At 44.1% G+C, this 20,082-nt stretch overlaps 1 protein-coding gene and 1 long non-coding RNA gene across 12 annotated transcripts in view; both read right to left on the reverse strand.

The window, feature by feature from the left end:
• amot (angiomotin) overlaps positions 1-18,951 on the reverse strand; it is a 38,909-nt gene extending 19,958 nt beyond the window's left edge. Inside the window, exons 1-6 of one of the 11 annotated variants that reach the window (XM_082548787.1) lie at positions 18,887-18,928; positions 10,790-10,849; positions 9,329-9,386; positions 5,962-6,952; positions 3,081-3,705; positions 2,600-2,744 (exon numbers count right to left, since the gene is read on the reverse strand). In XM_082548787.1, coding sequence (XP_082404913.1) covers positions 2,600-2,744; positions 3,081-3,705; positions 5,962-6,952; positions 9,329-9,386; positions 10,790-10,849; positions 18,887-18,913 — 1,906 coding nt within the window. In that variant the 5' untranslated portion in view covers positions 18,914-18,928. Of the gene's footprint in view, positions 1-2,599; positions 2,745-3,080; positions 3,706-5,961; positions 6,953-9,058; positions 9,178-9,328; positions 9,387-10,671; positions 10,758-10,789; positions 10,850-14,910; positions 15,012-17,627; positions 17,765-18,052; positions 18,718-18,886 lie in introns of those variants that run through there. The other 10 variants (XM_082548790.1, XM_082548791.1, XM_082548788.1 and 7 more) reach the window with 10 other exon arrangements.
• Positions 18,952-19,503: 552 nt separating this feature from the next.
• The window catches only part of LOC309715566, a 3,349-nt gene continuing 2,770 nt past the window's right edge, over positions 19,504-20,082 (reverse strand). The window contains exon 2 of the long non-coding RNA XR_014279228.1: positions 19,504-20,082. This exon is cut by the window's right edge and continues 2,302 nt beyond it. This is a non-coding gene — a long non-coding RNA (uncharacterized lncRNA).

The raw sequence follows: 20,082 nt of genomic DNA on the forward strand, positions 1-20,082 counted from the left end.
ACTGGTTTAGCTTTGGTCCGTCAGATACACAACAAAGCACTATTTTTGGTAGCGCATGCTAGCGGGCCGTCGTTATTACCGTGTTGTTTGGAAAATACGGCGCACTTAAAATCAATCCTTTGATTTTTCTGAAAGTCGACAGAGCCCCGTATAATCCCGTGTGCCTTATGTATGAACTCTGGTTGTGTTTACTGACCTCGAAACGATTTTATGTGCACGGCGCTCGAAAATCTGTCACATGTTTCAGTACGACTTTGCTGAGCTACGAAGCCGCACCGCTTGATGGATTGTGGGAGCATTACGGCTATCGTAGGCGGAGCCTCGCGGAGTGATACGTGCTGTGCTTCAGCATAATGTTACCGTATTGTGTGTGTATAACCTCTTTTTAAGTTGTGTGGATGTTATACATGGTTATGCTGAGGATATGTCGGCCAGTTTCCACTGGAAATGCCTTTTGGTTAAACTGTCAATGCACTGTTACATTTTTACATAACTTTAATGCACATAAAAAACAGCTGCTTGTTTAAGTGAAAATATATTAGTATAGTGTCAATTATATCGTCAGTTATATCGTTATCGCAAATTTTCAAATGTATATCGTGATAAATATTTTTGGTCATGTCACCCTGCTCTAATTCCAGTGTTTGCTATTATCCACACACACACAATAACAGCCGCTCTCGCTCAGTTGTTGGTATTTGCGCTTGCTCAGATCTCTGCTCCCTGCACGCTCAACTCTCCGTACACCGTCATAAGTGTGCCACAAAACCAACCAATTACAGACTTGGATGCAAATATTCTGATTGGCTGTAACGGTCTCCAATCAGCTCGCTAGCTACTGCATTCCGGAAACACTGTCCAGAATGTAGCTAAATCCATTTTCGGTTAGGATGTTTCATTATTTAATTTTAAAATATATAAGGTTACATGGAGATATAAAAATTTGTTTATAGGCAATTCTTCTAGAGTTAAATAGTGGGGAAGGAAATGCAGGAGACTGACAAAACACAAATATGCCCAAAACACCAAATTCGCCCGAGACATAAACAACTCATCAGCAAAAGCTAGCAATGTTGCAACGCAAGCTAACACGAACCCTGGAGCCCCGAATGATTTGGTGAGCGCTACAGAATCACTCAGGTCGGAACTGAAAGAGGATCACGACAGTCTACAAAAGGATATTAATTCTCTACACCAAGAAATGGGCAACAAACTGGACAAAACAACTGAAGAAATGAAAGGAGTATCAGAGAGAGTGGCCACAGGTGGGGAAATGAGGGCGCGACTGTGGAGCTGAGCGGAGCGCTCACCGTATTCAAAACAAGCTGATCGAGGAGGGACAGTACCTGACTTTTTGGAGTTGGGGAAGAAGAGGAAGGGACGTTTTCAAACACCCTACACAAGAATATGAATCCACTGAGAGGACCAGGCCGTGTATACAGCACCGCACATGAAGCCAGCCTCAAGCTGCACAGTTTTGATTACTTCTCCACTCGGTGAGCGCTTCGCTCAGCTCCACAGTCGGCATTTTTGCCACCATTGCTATACAACACGCAATGTCACAGCCGCTTCAATTCATTAGAAGAGAGAAGCGGCACCAACAGCAGGAGTAAAGGCGGTGGACAATTAGGATCCTCTCCTTATGGAAGAGACAGGACACAGGTGATATTTCTACATGAAACATGTCAAAAAGGTTTGGATATACAAATTCCATCTTCAGCTCACATAAGAATAGCAGGAGAGGAGGTGCAACTACCCTGATATCAAGCAATGTTAATGTTGAAAAGATTGAGGAAGATGAGGATCAAGAAGGCAGATATGCAACTGCGAAAGGAAAGAGTGTCACAGTAGCTCGTGTGTATGCACCTCCAGAGGGGGACACACATTTGACAAGATTACCACCAAGTGTGACGGAAATTCCTGATGTGGACTGGAATACGACTTTAACAATATCGAGGACACAACAAGCTTTAAACAAAATAGAGAAATAATAAATCATTCTTATAAAAGAGACGGGGCTCTGCAGAGGGACGCACACCCACCAAAGCATGGTGGTGGCAGTAAAATGGGAACAGCAGACATATCTGACCATAATGCTATTTATTTAACTATGCATCAAAATAAACAGACGAACATTATGGAAAATGGCGTGTTTAACAAAAAAAAAAGAAATCCAGGACTGCAGAGAGAACAGACAATAACATAGGACACAGTTAAGGTAGCAAAATGTCAAAATTTCTACACTGCTTTAAAACTCAGCATGACCCGTCTGAACTGGTGGATGAAAAAGAAATTGTAGATTATTTTGCTGGATTAGACGTCCCCTCTGTAGGAACCTTTCCAGTGACACCTTAACCTCACTGATCACTAAAGCAAAGCGTTATAAGGCTGTACCATTTGTTTGGCTACCCCAGTGAATGGTACAGCTAGCCCCCCTTTACTGGATTCATCTGTCCTTTTGGGGACAGATCCAAGTCCATCCAACCGATCCCGTATTTCTGTAAACGCTGGGAGCTGAGACGGGGTACAGCTGTTACAGGTCATCATTACATTTGAAGTCATTTGAGGAATGTTGGTCATGTTCTTCACTGTTTCTCACCTCTGAGGTCTCTGTTGAAGTCATGCAGCCGGCGCACCTCCAGCTCCAACTTGTTCCTCATAGTTTTCTCCAGGGCCTCCCTCTTGGAGGAAGACTTTGCCAGGTTTTCATAGGCCTCTGAGACCAGCTGGATCTCCATTTCCAGCTGTTCACAGATACAGAAAGAGTGAAACTGTATACCAGTTACTGGTCCAAACTGGCCTTACCAACAACACCACTGTTCTATTGTCTGTTAGCGCTTTGAAACACATTTCAACCAAACTGTTCAGGAACGCATGAAGAAAACAGATTATAACCAAAAACATCTTCTTCACACAGTGCTGCACTTGTCTTGCTGTTAGGCTGAACGTGTCAGCATCAGGTTTGAAGGAGTACTCTGGTTTCAAACAGGTCAAAGGTCATGTTGAACACTAACATCTGAAACTTAGTGGGCAACACTGTCTGCACATGTATCTAAACAGATGACTGCTAAACTTCTTACCTTGTGTAATTTAGTGACTTTCTCGCGACAGGACTCCATTTCCTGCCTCAACATCCTGTTTTCGTCTGTCAGTGTATCTACCATCTGCTGGGCACGGGCCATCATTGCAAAGGGCTCCCCCTGCAGGTGAGTGTAGGACTGTGAAAGGGGGAAAGGTCCAGAATGGACCGACAGCTGCGGTTGGGAAGGTCCTTGGAATGGCGGCTGCTGCTGCTGCTGATGATGATGCTGCTGCTGCTGCTGATGATGATGATACAGATGGGGAGGCTGCTGCTGCTGCTGCTGATGATGATGATGATGGTGCATCCTTGGTGTGGAGCCATAGGGATCTGGACAAAAACCATGACTCCTCTGTGGTGGGTGAAGCGACCCTGAGGTAAAAGACTCTGCCAACTGGTGGGAGCCGGTACTATGTGGACTACGAGGGACCGCCGTGAGTAAGGGCTCTCCCTGGTTCTGGGGTTGCTGATGAGGGAAGGAAGGATGAGAGGAGTGGGAGGCACTAAGGATGTTGCTAAGGATTGAGGACTGAGTGCGCGATAAAGAGCCCACTGAGGTGACAGAGGAGGTGGGACTGTGCTGTTGAAGGGGTCGCTGGGTGTGAACTAAGCCTTCCTTACTGGACCTGCAGAAAGCATGGTTACACATCTGTAAGTCAGTTGTTTTTGCACACTGTTGAACATTTATTAGCATACAGTTCGCTGAAACAGACACAGCATGTGTCCACAGCTATTTTATTGACATTTTTTTCATTTTCATTTGAGCCCAAATGATTTGCTCCAATCACATTTTAACAGTAAACAAACAGTAAACAAACAGCGCCTTTCTAGTCTAGCTGACCACACAAAAGCTCACATTTAACCTGTGTCACACACACACACACACACACACACACACACACACACACACACACACACACCTGCCATGTTTGCAGCAGCAGAAAGTCCCCACAGTCACACACAGAGGTAGAAACATGTTGCTGTTTAAGGCTACAGGACGAATTCACTGCATTGAGATTTGTGGTTGAGACCGTTTCTTCTTTGTAAGTGAGCAAACTTCAAATTTCAGCAGGAGGTCAAATAATAATTTCCCCCAGCATGCACACTAGTTGCATTTACATACAGACTAAGGCTTTTTATCACGTGTCCTGTCTGATTCATTGGTTTGTCTGCTTGGGTGATGTGTGACTTGTTTCTGAGTAACATGGGAACACACCAGCTTCAGCTGAGTTTGTTCAGAAAATATCTTTTGTCTTCAAAGGAATGACATCAGACCACAGCAGGTCATGTCGTAGCACGTCCTGCCCTGACAATTAAAATCTGGTTGTATTCATGACTGTTTAAATCCAGTTTGCTCTGAGGTAAGTGCTAAACAGGCCCAACAGGATCCGTCTTTGCATCCAAGAAACCAGGGTCGGTTTTTGTTTTTCTACCTTCTGCTTGGAGAATTTTTACCCCGATGAAAACTAAAATCTTGTTTTTTACCGACTGATAATTGTTTATTTGACTTTAGTTTAGCCGTGGAATTGAAAGCACAGCTGCATGGTTAGCATAGGAGTGCTGAATAATCCCAAACTAGAGGTTTCTGATCCATTTAACAGCTGAGTAGAGTGTTGTGCTAAAGGAAGGAAGGAAGGAAGGACTCGGATATGTTGAGGTAGAGACAAAGTGTATGAATGCACACATACAAACACACACAGGCTCAGAGGATTGGGACGCTCATCTGTAACCGGAAGGTTGCCGGTTCAATCCCCAGCTCTCTCTGTCCTGCTTGTTGTGTCCTTGGGCAAGACTCTTCACCTACCGCCTGCTGGTGTTGGCCAGAGGGGCCGATGGCGCAATATGGCAGCCTGGCTTCTGTCAGTCTGCCCCAGGGCAGCTGTGGCTACAACCGTAGCTGCCTCCACCAGTGTGTGAATGTGAGAGTGGAATTGTAAAGCGCTTTGGGTGCCTTATTATTTTTACTTCTAATTTATTTGTTGAACACACTAAGTGATAACTCAGTGTAAGCTGAGAAAAGTAAATCAGTCTCAGCTCATCAATATTTCTGGGACGTCTTGATCAACGCCTGTTCAGCTCACAGACGCCGCAGCTCCACGCTTTGAAGCTGCCATTCCCAAACCTAAAACGGATCTTTCTCCAATCATTCTGGTGCTGACTGACATGGGAGTCCTAGGCCACGGTCCTCGTGGACTGCTGCCTTCGCATGCTTCTGTAAAAACTCCCTCCACCATACTACACAATTGGGTTGTGTAAACGGCCTGTATTTATATAGCGCTTTACTAGTCCCTAAGGACCCCAAAGCGCTTTACACATCCAGTCACACACACATTCACACACTGGTGATGGCAGCTACATTGTAGCCACAGCCACCCTGGGGCGCACTGACAGAGGCGAGGCTGCCGAACACTGGCGCCACCGGGCCCTCTGACCACCACCAGTAGGCAACGGGTGAAGCGTCTTGCCCAAGGACACAACGACCGAGACTGTCCAAGCCGGGGCTCGAATCGGCAACCTTCCGATTACAAGGCGAACTCCCAACTCTTGAGCCACGAGTATAAGGTAGTATTAGGATATTTTGGTGTACTTTTATTTTTTCTCTAGTTGTTTGCCGAAAGATTAAACTTGTGTTTGAGCTGTAAACAGCACAGAGTCACAGCAGAGCTGGAGAACACCGAGGTTTTTGATGAACAAGGAAAAGACCACTTGTCACTTTTTAAGATCCGGGAATGGTTCAACAACCAATACTTTAACCAATACTACACCTTTATTGGAATAGTAACTACTGTAGAAGTCTGTTTTCCAGCCTACTGAACACAAGTGTGCTGAAAGTTGTAGCTCATTTGTATTTTCCTATAACTGCGTGAGGGCGTGCTCCTTACCTGAACGAGCCGTACTCTGGTGGGGGTTGGTATCGGACATGAGGCACTTCCCTCGAGTGTTCCCTTCCTCTTTGCTCCTGGTAAAAATGGCCTCCCGACTCCTGCTGCTTGGTAGGAGAACCCATACCTTTGAATGGGTAGTCAGGAGGTGGGCCACGATGCTGCGTCTTGTATAAGTCACCAGCTGGCCCTGGAGGGGGCAGCTGGGGAGAAAGTGGGGCGCTAGTGACAGGAGCGTGAGCTTTCACGCCACTGGTGGCCAATGAGAGCTGCATAAGTCGCTCACTAAGAGACCGAACGTGTCCTTGCTTCAGGTCCTTCAGCCCATCGTCCTGGTGGACCTTCCCCATGCCGCTAACTCGCTGCACCGTGGGGCGCCCCTCAGTGCGCACCTTGGCGCTGTTCACCCCTGTGACATAGAAGGCGGCGCCCACAGACGCTTGTAGAGGAGGCTGCTGGGCCTGGTTATTCTGCTGTTGAGGTTGAGGAGGGGGGCCGTGGCCCCGAAAATATTGCGACTGCACTTTGGCCTCTTCATATGTAGGGAGGTCTTCAGAGTTTGGACACTGTCCTTGGCTGCTCCCTCCTCCGCTACTACCTCCTCCCCCTCCCCCTCCACTACTCCCACCTCCTCCTCCGGTTCTGGAGGAGCCCAGCTTCTCCAGGCCGCTGTCTGTCTGCAACTCCTGTCCCTGTGGCTCCTGCCGGGCAATGTGGGGGCTCATGGAATGATCATCAGATGGCCCAACCTGTCCCTGCACCGAGTATCCTCCTCCCCCTCCTGTTCCACCACTTCCTCCTCCACCTTGTTGTTGCTGGAGCACATAATTCCGGTTCATTTGTTCCTGTAAGAGACGCTGCAGGACTGTGCTGCCGCCGCCTCCTACACTACTGCTGCTGTTTGAGGACTCCTCGGCTGCGGCCCTCATCTCCACCTCGCGCTGGCCACAAACCTCGTGGAAGGATAAGCTTCGCCCACGGTCGATATTCCCTGAGAGGAGAAGGGAAAGTGCCACAGTGAGTACAGACAGGAATGAGTTTAGTGGGTCAAGAGATCGACAGTCAAAGAAAGAGAAAGTAAAGTTGATACGAGAGGAAAGAAATAACGTTCAGGTCAGACAGGAACAGGAAGCATCCATCACCACCACTGCCCCGTGCAAACAACAGAACACAAGTGGAGGAGGAACAATTCCTGAAAAACATTAGAAACCATTCACCCAAGCCCTCAACCCCCGATCACACGCTCAACTAAGGAGTTAAAACCACAGAAAGAAGACGGCGGCGGCCGTTGGGCATTTAACTGTAAACACTGTAAGAGTAACACTGTTACTGTTCACGTGCCCGTCTCAATAAGACACACAGGTCATTCTCCAATCAACGAGGGCTTTCTGCTCAAACTTATTTGCATTACAATTTCATGGTGCAAACGTTGAACAACAAGCTGTGAATGATTTGCTTTCAGATTTCATGCTGGATTGAGCAAATATGACAAATCTTCACACAAAAACAAAAATATCAGTAGACAGACCCGTTCAAATACAACACAATTCTAGAAACACTAGTTATAACTTGGAAAATAATCATTATGTGGATATTTTTTATATTTTCAAACCCCGGGTCACGTCCAAAGTCTTCAATTTGCCTGAAGGTGATATGATCCAAAGTTTGGATGATTCCTATGAAAATGTAACTTCATACTTCTATACGTTTTTTTATTCATTTATTTTTAAGTTTAAAATATGCCATTAAAAATGCAACAATTGCAGATATAAAGTGATATAAAAGGGTTTAAACTGCAAATGGCACAGGGTATTTGCTACCTTTCCTTGTCATTGTAAAGATTCTGAAAACAGTTTCTGAGATTCATTTGCAAATCCTGCAGGACATCCATGAAGGATCGCTGTTACCAGAGCAGTCCGTTTCATCTGCAAGTAGTGTCCCAACACGAAAAGATCAGTCCTAACGGGACAGTGTTCACTGCATGATTCACAATCATGTGGTCCTGTACAATATGTTACCAAGGCACCTACTCATTATGATATATTTACTGACTCTCAATATTTGGAAGCCTGCTATCCATCTCAGGAAAGACACCAGGGGTCTCCTCCTTTCTCTAGAAATTCGTGGATAAAAGAGGTCCAACACACTCGAGATATGCCCTCCACAGGAAAGCATGAATAATCAGTGTAAAGAAGTAAACATGAGCAGAAAAAAAACCATGATCCATAGGTACAAAAAGGTAACAGCACGCCATGATTCATGAAAATCACAGAGCAGGGTCAGAAGATGCTTGAATGCACAGTGTGCAACTTTCTCAGAGTCAGTCACTATAGACATTTCAGATGAGCTCAAGAACAGCGTGTTAGAGTTAAACAGGACTTGGGCTCAGCCTCTTAGCTGCAGTCAAACTCCTAATACTTCACCATACCGACAAATTTTGGGCAATTTCACACCGCTAACAAACCTGACTGTTCCAACAGGACTGCACAACAGTGCACAAAGTCTAAAAACACACTGATGTGGAAGAACCTGATTGGCCAGGACAGAGTCCTGACCTCAACCCAAAAGAACATGTTTGGGATGAATTCGAGTGGAGAGTGCGAGCCAGGTCGGGTCAGTGTCAGTGCCTGACCTTTGGGAAGAACGGTCAAAATTCCCACATCATATTAAACACTATGAATTAAGAATGGGACATCACTCAATTTCATGTGTGTGAGGGCAGACGAGCTAATACTTTTGACAATATAGTGTAGCAGGATAGGCACAAGTACCTGGGTATCCCACACTCCAGTGATGTCCATGATGATGCATCATCTGTGGGGCAAAATACCTGAAGAGGCTAAGACCAGCGCTGAGAAGCCAGACACTGTGCTGGTTGGCAAGGAGCAGAAAACTGCTTTGATAGAAGTGGCAATCACAGATAACAACTCCACCAAGGAGCAGCACAAGAGCCTTGAGAAGTACTAGTTGAGAAAACAACCTAAGCAGGTGTGGAAAGTCTAGACGAGTGCCGTTACCTCCCAACTGGGAAAAGTGGCTTTTCCCAGTTGGGAGTTTTCTTTTTTGAATACAATCATCTAATCTCAATATTGCTCACAGTATTTATAACTGGTAAAGCATGGAAACTGGTAGTGTCTCTTCTACTTTCTTCTTTGAAAGTAATGGTGGTAGGCAGGGAGCTTCCTGGTGCACGGTCACCACTTTCAGGCACAAGTTCTACAAAGCAGCAATAAACTGAGGGAAAGTATATCAAAGGATTTGCAGCAAAACATACACAGTTTTTCTGTTGCATTCAAATTAGTATGGTTTCACTGACAACACTGAATGTGATCCCTGTTCGATAGAGTAGAGAAAAGAAAATCATTACATCTAGTTTCTGTTATCCTTCTCATTCTCAAGGAGGAAGATGCTTTTTTCCGAAACATCTGTTGGCAAATAAAATATGAGACAAAAGGAGAAATAAGTTAGTGTTGGTGAGATGCCTGCACTTCAGCAAAATACATATACAACAAAACAAAAGAGTCAAAGTTAGAAACATTTGTATTCAACATATTAACGTTCCTGAGTCTGACAGCCTTCCTAAGCTATAACAGTGGCTCAATCCAATCTAATGTTATTTATATAGCACCAAATCACAACAACAGTCGCCTCAAGGTGCTTTATATTGTAAGGCAGACCCTACATACAGAGGCAAACCCAACAATCATATGACCCCCTATGAGCAAGCACTTTGGCGACAGTGGGAAGGAAAAACTCCATTTTAACAGGAAGAAACCTCCGGCTTCCTCAGACTGTGGTGCTGTCGTTTCGATTCATTTTACAGAGAATTTTTTGGGAACAAAACTCAAAAAGTACTTCTTATAAAGATGTATGTTCAGTAGCTACTTTTTCTATTATTCTAGAATTTAACAGTCAATGTCATTAACGAATATTAAAGCAACACAGAGGCAGCTTCCAATATCACGTACCACCTGGTTGCACTTTGGCATATCTACTTAATATCGAATGGCTGTTTTTCATGGTTCATTCACACAAGTGTGGATTCTGACATTTAATTTGAAAGCCTATCAGCGAATTGCTAATGTAACATAAATGAAGTTGTAAAAGTCATTTTTCACCCACATGTCACCTTGTAGTCTGAAGCTTGTGGCAGCTCCGACATGACTTTTCACATAAACATGTTTATACTTGAACGAACTAGACTGCATGTTTGTCAGTGTATGTTCTGTCATCCAGGTTATACTAGTTTAAGGAACATGGAAGTGACTGGATTTCTCTCATCCCAGAGGAACTGAAGAAGCCTCTTGGATGAGAGATGAAATGTTGTCAGGAAACTTAAAGACATCCAGTCAGTTTCTTTCAAAGCTCTTTAGACTAGACTGCGTTTAAACACGACAGAGAATTGCAGCTGTTAGCTGAATAACTTGGTTTGTTCACAGACACAGAAGGGCAATGTCAGCTTTCTATTGGAGGAGAGACTCTCCCCTCTTCATTAAATCCAAATTCCAGTTGATCATTCATTTCGTGCCAGATTATACCTTAGTCTAGTGTATTAGTATGAGATCAACTCTCAAAGGTTTCTAGAGCTATCAAAAGCAGAATGGGGAACAGGACGTCTGGTTGCACTGAACTACCACCCGTCTGTTTTCAAGAAATCTGACAGCAATAATAATCTAAATCTCAGATTTGGTTAGAGCTGAATCAGGTGACCTTGAATCCTCCTTTATTATAGTGCTATAGGTGGTGGGCAGCTCCTCATAATGGAATGAGTCCTCTGAGCACCACGTTCCACGTAACCGTTTTTCTCTACTTTCTCTTTGCCCCTCACCTCCCACGTGGCCCTGTAGACGGCTGCTTCTCCCAAGCCTGGCTCTGTCAGAGGGCCTTCCTGTTAGAAGGAACATGGTCAAAATGGTGACTTTATGCGGACTCAAAATCAGTGCAGCAGACACCAAGATTCAAGGTAGACTTGTTACATATGCGTGTTATTTTTGTCATATTCATTTCAATGGATCTTCCTGTTGCAATCTGCATTTTAGTTCGTTTGAAACATTTGACAACACAAGAAGAAAACATTGGTGTACACATACTGAATGACAGCCAAATCTGTTTCCTGTTTAAATACACACAAAGGATCTGGACAATGAACAAATATTGGATGACAAATCTAGAAACTGCTTATCTCTGGCATTGAAATCTTTTCAGGTTTTGGGAAAATATGTTTTAGGCACCAGAAATAAGCATGCATAGTAATTTAACTGCTCTTATTCTTACATGAAATACGCGCACCCATACTCCACTGCAGCACAGACATGTATAGTTCGAGCATACTTCAATATTGCCATTTCCTGCAATTGCAAACATGTTTTAAGAGGCAAACTGGCCGTTTCCTCATCAGCAGCAAGTGGTTAGGGTCTGTTGGGTCATCCGTTACTGGAGTCAGATGCCATTTAGACAAGAATCAGTGTTTATTGTGTGCACATTAAAATTGTGCACATTGTACGACAGGTAAGCAGCACACCATATCTTTTCACAGTGCTGCGGCCTAGCTTCAAATCAGCAATCCAAAGCGATCCACTCCCACATTAGTAACGGGGAGTTCATCGGGTGGAAGTCTGTCTTCTTGGCCAGTTTGTTCCAATGGTTTGCCTTTAGTGTTCCAGCAGATTATGCATCCTGACAGAAAGTTCCTCAGCGCCGAGTTAGCAGAAGGAATCCAATATTTCTGTTGCAGCTCTGAGAGCATATACAGTCTTCCACAGTGTCCAATCTTCTCGTGTGTGTCCTGCAGTGTGGTCATACGCACGTCCTTTGGGATAATGATTGGATGCTTCATATGTTCTGGCATCGCAGCAGCAGCGAGGCCACCTCCAACTCTCAATACTCCATCCAGAACCAAGCTGGAATTATAACTATAACAACTTTAATTTGTATAGTTTCAAATATTAATTTAATGTTGAATCTGCCAAATTTGACAAGAAGACGTCAAATTCACAAAAATGGGAAAAAAGCTGAAAACACAAAAAACAGCATACTCTAAGTGTCTAGAGTCGCCTTCAGCTTGTTATCATAATCCTGGGTTTGCCCATGGATCTCCTCTCAGTGTAACTCACCAAGAGATGTCCAGCTGAACCATTTCAGCTGACCCTGTTCTATAAAAATGTTCAACAGTCTTATGGCGGTTTGCAAGAAGCTTCCACAGCCCCGCACAGCGTTGTACCTCAGGCCATGGTACCGTCTGCCGGAGGGCAGGAGTCTGAACAGGCTGTGGTTGGGGTGTCCCCAAGTGGAAGCCCATCACTTGACTACGCCGAGAAATTCTGTCCATTAAAATAATAAAGAGGATGTGGGCCAAAGGGCAGCCCTGACGGAGTCCAACGCATTGGGAACAAGTCCGACTTGTTCCTGGTAATGCAAACCAAGTTCTTGAAACAGCTGTACAAGAACCAACAACAAGGGTCCAGACACTCCACGCAGCACGTTCCATAGAACATGACAAACGTAACAAAATTTTGCTAACGCCAAGATCAGAGTTTATGTGGAAAAATGAATAAAATCTTATTCAGGACAGGATTTTTGAGGATTTGTTTCTGTAAACAACTTTGACACCAGTGTCTGGGGATATAACCAAAATAACAGTTGTCTCAAGATGTTTATTTTGCAAGGCGAATAAAGAAAACCCAACAATCACATGACCCCTCATGAACAAGCACTATGGCGATAGTGGGAAGGAAAAACTCCCTTTTAACAGGAAGAAACCTCCAGCAGAACCAGGCTCAGGGACAGGGGGGCAGCCACCTACCACGTGTAGTTGGGGTGGGGAGACAGGGCAAAGACACGCTGTGGAAGAGAGCTGGAGATTAATAATAACTAATGATTAAACGCAGAGTGGCGTATAAACACACAGTGAGTGAAGAAGAAACACTTTGTGCATCATGTGACGACCCCAGCAGCTTAGATTTACTGCACTGTTCCAGACATAACTAAATGCTTGGTCCAAAAAGGAACGTTTAAGTCCTTAAAGTAGAGTGTGTATCGGTCACCCTGAATTCAAACTGTGAGCTGGTTCCACAGAAGAGAGGCCCTGAAGCTGAAGGCTGCCTCCCATACTGTAGTCAGCAGCCTCCCGTACTGTTCCCATAAAAGCCCTAGGAACCACTAGTAAGCCCATAGTCTGAGAGCAAAGTGCTCCAATGGAGTAAAAGAGTACTACGAGGTTTTTCAGATAAGATGGGGCCTGATCATTCAAGACCTCGTGTCTCATCACTAAATATTGTAGCAGCCAGCAACCATTGGTGCTTCAAGGCACCAATTTGAGGACACCTTGTATATACCTCTGCGATGCACTGGAAATTTTCATGTCCACTGAAGCACTGTAGACTCAATAACTACCAATCACCTGGCATTATCTAAAATATCAGGAATTTAATAGTCCAGTCATTACTTGGCTCGACAGAAAAAAAGAGGAAGAAATCCCTAAAACAGTAAACCAGTGGGTGAAAGTGCTCAATGAGTACAAACTCCAAATTATTAAGGTGGCATGCCTGTGACCCTGACTTTAAGTCACCATTACAAGACAGAAGATATGTACAGTGGGCTCACTCTAGTATTACATCTACTTGTTCAATGACCAAAACATTAAGGGTCTCTGTCCGATTGAAGTTCCTCATGTTATCCAGATATTCATGGATGCTTATAGTTTCGGGAACAGCAATGGTCTAGTAAGTAAGCTGTACCAGAGTAAGGTTATAATGAATAAGGACTCTACAAACCATGTTAATGGGAAAAAGAAGCAACTCTCAAACCTGGAGGGACTTTTGTTGGAAAAAGCAGATCCGCTTCTTTATCACTCCCAAGGAAAAGTCAAAGCAGAACTCAGCTGGCTCTTCATGCTCATCATATCCACCAGCCACATATCCCATATGGAAGGATGTTGCTGCAATTATTTCCCAAACCCTGGGTATCTTGGTTTATACAAGCTTTGGGTCTCCAGATCTCAGGTATATCCCGGAAAATATGGGTAAATATGCCTACCTTCTGAAAGTAAATGGACTGATTCTTATCTACTCTCCTGGGGTACTCAAAGTATTAAAATAATAGAAGAAAGTGAATGTTGTATTAAGTACTCACTAACATTACCACTTGGATGGACGCGTCGGAGAGCAACTTGGGGTCAATATCTTGCCCAAGGATATTTGGCATGCGAGGGATCAAACCACCAACCTTCCAGTCAGCAGATGACCTGCTCTACCTCCTGATGTACAGACACCCTGTCATGTTTGCAGCAAAATTACAAAATGTTGGCTTCAGAAGCACCCCCCACAAATTTTATTAACATAATTAAACACCTTCATTTATTAGACCAAATGACTCCATCTGTTTACAAAAGGATTTGGGAGAAAAGCGATGGAAAAAAATTCCTATCTTGCCGGCACAACCGACCATTAACAACACCTGTTGACATACATGAGAGCAAAGACATAATCCAACTGATGCTACTGTAACACCCATGACCTCTTGTTTTGTTGGTTCTTATATCCTTTGTTCATGCAATGAAAGTGGAAACATGAACTTAAATCAAAAGTTAAAATACACTTATGTTTAAAATAATGTTGAAAAATAAGGAATCCATGTTTATTTAGTAAGCCTCCATTCTCCTGATGTTCTCTGACTGTTTACATCGTGCTAAATTATATTACAGAGTCCAGCGTATGCATTCAGTTTAGCACATTTGATACATGTACTGGCTAAAAGTGTTAATAGTTTCAGATGTAATGCTTCAGAGATCCCTGCTAGAGTGAAGCCTTCAGAAAAAATACATGCAACATTTTTCTTCCCACCTGTTGGTCTCTGCTGCATGGCAGTAAAGCGCTGATTTTATCTCTACAGCTCAAACCTGAATTCAGCTTCTGTCCAGACCTTTTCTTTGTTTTTAAAATGATATCATACCTGTGTGGCTCAAAGAATCCTTCCTTATAAAGCAATCCCAGTGAAAAAAATGTCTGTTCCACTCACAGCGATGTGTACCTGGGTTTTGAAGGTTTGAAACAACGCACCTCTTTTCCCGTTTCTTCCCACACTCTGACAGGTGGAGCTCGGAGGTGGACCTGGCAACTATTCAGCTCCAAGCCACACCTTCATACCTGTGCACTAGTGTAATTGCTTAACCAGCATTGACTGTCAACCGTCTCTGTGATAAGTGTTTCAGACTCTATGAACAACAGGATGGACTGTGGGATCACATTTTTCCTCCTGTTGTCTTTAAAACTATAGAAAGACAAAATAGTGGGAGTGCTTTCATACTGCAGATGCCTTTCCTGGTTAAATGTACGCACTGCACTTTATTGCACATGTATTTACTCGGTCTAAGATAAAGCATGAAAATATTCAGGACTTGAAAAATAAAACCCATGATGATTCTAATAAAATAAATAAGAGTCAAGAACAATGTGTAGACTTGTCCTCGAGACGGCTCATGCAAACATGGAAACCACATTTCATGCTTCTGTCACCTGAGCTCAGCACAGTATAACATGCAACACTTCTTTAAAGATCTGTGGAGCACCAACATCCACTCACACATCTGATATTAAGTGAAGACCACCAAGATGTTTATGTGGAACTGTCTGAAGGCAGACGTCCTTATTCTGGACTTTCTATATCAGTATAACAGAAGAGTGCTGACTCAGTGTCCGTCGTTCATGTTGCAGATGTTTCTTAAGATCAGTGCAGATTGTTCACGACACATAAAATGAAAGAAGCAAGCAGAATGATGCTGAAGCAACCGCAGATATTTAAACTGTCAGATACAATATTCAAGAATCAGGTACAACACACGGGTGCAGTACGTGCTGGGGTATGTGGCTGGTGAAAACAAGATATAGCACATTAAAGGTTGGAGCCAGCCTTTTCTGATCTTGGAAGCTAAGCAGGGTGAGGCCTGGTTAGCACGAGGATAACAGAGGATAACGGGGGTAAACGGTATGTTGGGGGTGTAACCAGCTGTAAGTCGGACTGTGATCCCAGTCAATCAGCAAACTGTTGACATGTTAGCAAACTGGCTGCTACGGCTGATAAAACAACAGCAGCAGTGAAAATAAACGTCACAGTTTAACACGGAGTTTGTCTACACACAAATGATCAGGAGCAAAAGGTCGTAACCACGAGAACGAGCTCTGGTGCAGGGAAAACATTTTTCTAGCAGTGCTTCTTACTGTCATAACCATTCAGACCTTTACAGGGAAACGCTAGCTCGGTGCTCCATCAAACCACTGATCAGCAAACCTGTGAGCTTCTCCCATCCTCCACTGTTTGGTTTACTCAAGTCTACAGTAAAGATACAGGAGTTACATTACAATGTGACCTCTGACCTCACTTCCTTTAGGTTCTGTTTAGTTAAACTATGCAGAACTCTGACATTTCTAGCATGAAAACCAATGAGGAGTTTATTTTAAAGGACCTGTATTTTTCTACTGCTGATTATTAAAACAAAACGATGTCTCATCCAATTACTCGAAAAAGAAATGGAATACTTGTTTACTAAAATAATCAAAAGCTGCCGCTCGCGTCCAAACCGTCTCAGCCTCTGTCCTGTGCATCCTGCTCACTCGCAGTGAAAACTTGAACATCTCCTGTCTTTTTGATCTAAACACCATTTTGTAAATCTTCCCATTTTCTGAGCTGCGATCCTTCAGTCACAAATCCACCCGGCTGCTGGTCTCTACCTCTGCCGACCTCTCAACCCCAGGGATTAAAGTCATCTACCTTCACTACTTCTGCTAGTTGCCGGTTCAGTGTCACACTTGGGAACAATGCTTGTGTGACTGCGCTGTGCCAAGTGTACAGTTTGGTGGAGCGAGGATCATGGTGCGGGGCTGTTTCACAGGAGCTGAGCCCGGCCCCTTCAGTTAAAGGAACTCTTACCCCAACATTAGACATTAGCATGGACTGCCCCTTTCACCTCAAGCTGAACTCCAAATTTTGGAGCAGCAAATGTCTTTCGTTGAAGAGTGCTGTTAACAAATATCTTCAAATCAAAAGAAAGGCCCAGTGACTGTACAGCTACACCTTCTATTCCAGGGATGTCCAACTCCAGCTGTAGGCCAGGAACACCGGTGTCCTGCAGGTTTTAGATCTCACCCTGGGTCAACACACCTGAATCAAATGATTAGCTCATTACCAGGTCTCTGGAGAACTTCAAAACATGGTCAGGAGGTCACTTAGCAATTTAAATCAGCTGTGTTGGATCAAGGACACATGTAAAACCTGCAGGACACCGGCCCTCGAGGCCTGCAGTTGGAGTCTTTGTGTTTAATGGCAATTCAAGCTTATTTAAAAGCTACAATTTCAAATATTTTACAAATACAAGTTAATCTAAATCATTAAACTCAATCTTGTTTAGTCTTAAATTAAATGAGAATTATCAGAATTTAGTCTGCGTGTGTCAACAGAGAAACTAAAGCCATGATGCTGTGTGGAAATGCCGAACCCCCTGTAAGGGTTGGGGCAGGCTCGTGGGACACGGCTCGTGCCCAATTTGGATAAACAGTTGGGAAAATGAATGGATGGATTTCCCAATTAAAATCACTCTATGGCTTTTTGCATAGAGTGAGTTTTCTTGTTTATCTGGTCAGTTAAAGATTTCCAGTTTAGTTTCTGTTACTCACTCTGAGGTCCAAACGTCACATACGCAGATTACTGTGCCTGTGATAACTGACAGTACACCGCTGTGAATGCAAAACAACTGTTGAGTCATCCACTTCAGACTGACCCACTCCAAGGACCCCACGTTCACATTCAAATGTCACACAGAGCTAACTGGAGTCCTACTGATAAGGCCAGGATGCAGTAAAGGCTACACCCACCTACGCGTCACGCTGTCAGTGAATTGGCACTGATTATTGAAGTTAATTCAAAGCACACATGACTGAGTCCGAAGCCAATCCAAGCTTCACGAACGACGCGCTGAAAGTCTGGTTTTTCTCAGCCGTTTAGTTTGGTGCCGTAAAATGACAACAGCAGGACTGAAACAGTGTGACAAAGATAAGCGGAGCATCCGGTTGATGTGCGCGCACACACGTAAATGATTTACCTGAAGAACCTGGTTTACTTTCCGAGCCCGTGAGTTCAGTGAAACATCCTTTTGTTCGCTCCCTGCTGCTCTGTCGTCTCCTCGGCACCAACTCTCCTGAAGTTACGAAACGCGCTGCTGCAGCCGCTCCATCTTGGACGTCACCGAGGGCTTTTTATTCTTTCACCGGGGAAAAGAGTTTGTTAGAGGCCAAGGAATCTTTTTCCATGTTGGGAGTAAAGAAAGAAGCGGTACATGAGAAGTGGCAGGAAGCACCCCCTCCCCCCCACACCGCCTGGCCTCAGTATGAGAGGAATGTCCATCCTCCCTCCCCCTCCTTAATGGAAACTGGATGAAAAAGTTTTTGGAACAGGGAAATCCCTCCTTCTCTCTCCTGCGCTCCAGACTGGGCTCTAACAAAGGTCTAACCAGCAGGAAAAAGTTACAAAGCACAACTCTGCGCCCGAAGTGTGTCATCAGACATGATCAGTGGTCGTTTATTAACCTCGCTCACGTGAAAAAGCTGAAGAAGGGGAAGAAGTGACAAAGAGGGCTTTGTTTCCCGGCAGAGCTCTGCTACATTTAAGTGCTGTCGGAATTTCGTGAGAAGGTGCCCATATGTTGGTTTTGCTTCACGTCAGTCGGCCCAAATCCACATGCAGTCATTTAGCACCATCAGTTTCAAGCCCTGCCTCGACCCTGTGCCGATAATAATGCGTTACTATCAATCTCCTGTATACAGAGGACCAGGACCCCTGTTGCTGTGAGCTAACAGTGCTAACCTCTGCTCCACAGGTCTATGGTGGGCTTCAGGGCTGCTTCATCATGTGATTTTCATCACTTCTTTTCACTTACTGGCGTTTTAGCTTTGCCATCTGCCATTCAGCTTCCAGCTCATTTCTGTGAAGTCAGTGAACGGGTGCAGGACTTGTGACCAGAGTGGGCTCTGTGACATCTGCACTGTATTCTTATATAGGTCAGTACATGTAGGCCATCTTCACCAGAAGGTGGCGCTGCTTTATTCAACTCTATTACATTTGAATTAGAGCCCTGGCAGATCTTTTCTTGGACCCATATCACTGTGTTGTAATGGGACAAATGCAACAACACATTCTCTCCTTGCGTCTTGGCTAACACACACACACACACACACACGTTCACCAACCACAGTCAACATCAGGAGGAATGAACATATTTAGTCAAGTTGATGCTATAAGCCAGGCTACCACAGATTTAGCTTAGCTAGAGGGATTAAAAAGAAGCTGGTTAACCAGGGCTCCTCACAGGCTGACCGGATCACACTCATTCAACAGTTATTTCCAATAAACCAGCTTCTGTATATCATACACGTATTATATTGAATATTTTCCTACTTATCTTATGAGGAACACTTTTTTTGGTTTACTTTGCTAAACATTTTAAAATGCCCCATACCATGTTATGGAAATTAGACATAAATGAATCTGCACAAACAGGTTGTCAATGTGAGGTTTAATTTGTCTTTGCAAAGGGGTCAGACAACAACAGTGCATCAGCAGACTGCAATGATTCACAGAAACAAGTTACAGTGCATCCAGAAAGGATTCACGGCGCTTCCTCATATTTTCATGTTACAGCTTAATTCAAAAATTTAATTCATTTCTCACTTCAAAATTCTACACACAAAATGACAAGTGAAAACAAGACTTTGATGTTCTTGCAAATTTATTAAAAATAGCGAACAAAAACATTACGTGACATTCAGATCTGAGCTAAGGTGCTTCCTGTTTCCACTGTTCATCTGTCAGATGTGTCTACAACTTGACTGGAGTCCACCTGTGGTAAATTCAGTTTACTGGACTTGATCTGGAAAGTACACACCTGTCTCTGTAAGGTCCAAACCATGGACAGGTGTCAGAGCACCAACCAAGCCATGAAGTCCAAAGAATTGTCTGTAGACCTCAGTGACAGGATTGTATCGAGGCACAGGTCTGCAGAAGGGTACGAAGAGATTCTGCAGCATTGAAGGTCCCAATGAGTACAGTGGACTCCATTATCCATAGATGGGAGAC

This window comes from Aulonocara stuartgranti, assembly GCF_965226115.1.
Source record: "Aulonocara stuartgranti genome assembly, chromosome: 10".
In the NCBI taxonomy this organism is placed as follows: Eukaryota; Metazoa; Chordata; class Actinopteri; order Cichliformes; family Cichlidae; genus Aulonocara; species Aulonocara stuartgranti.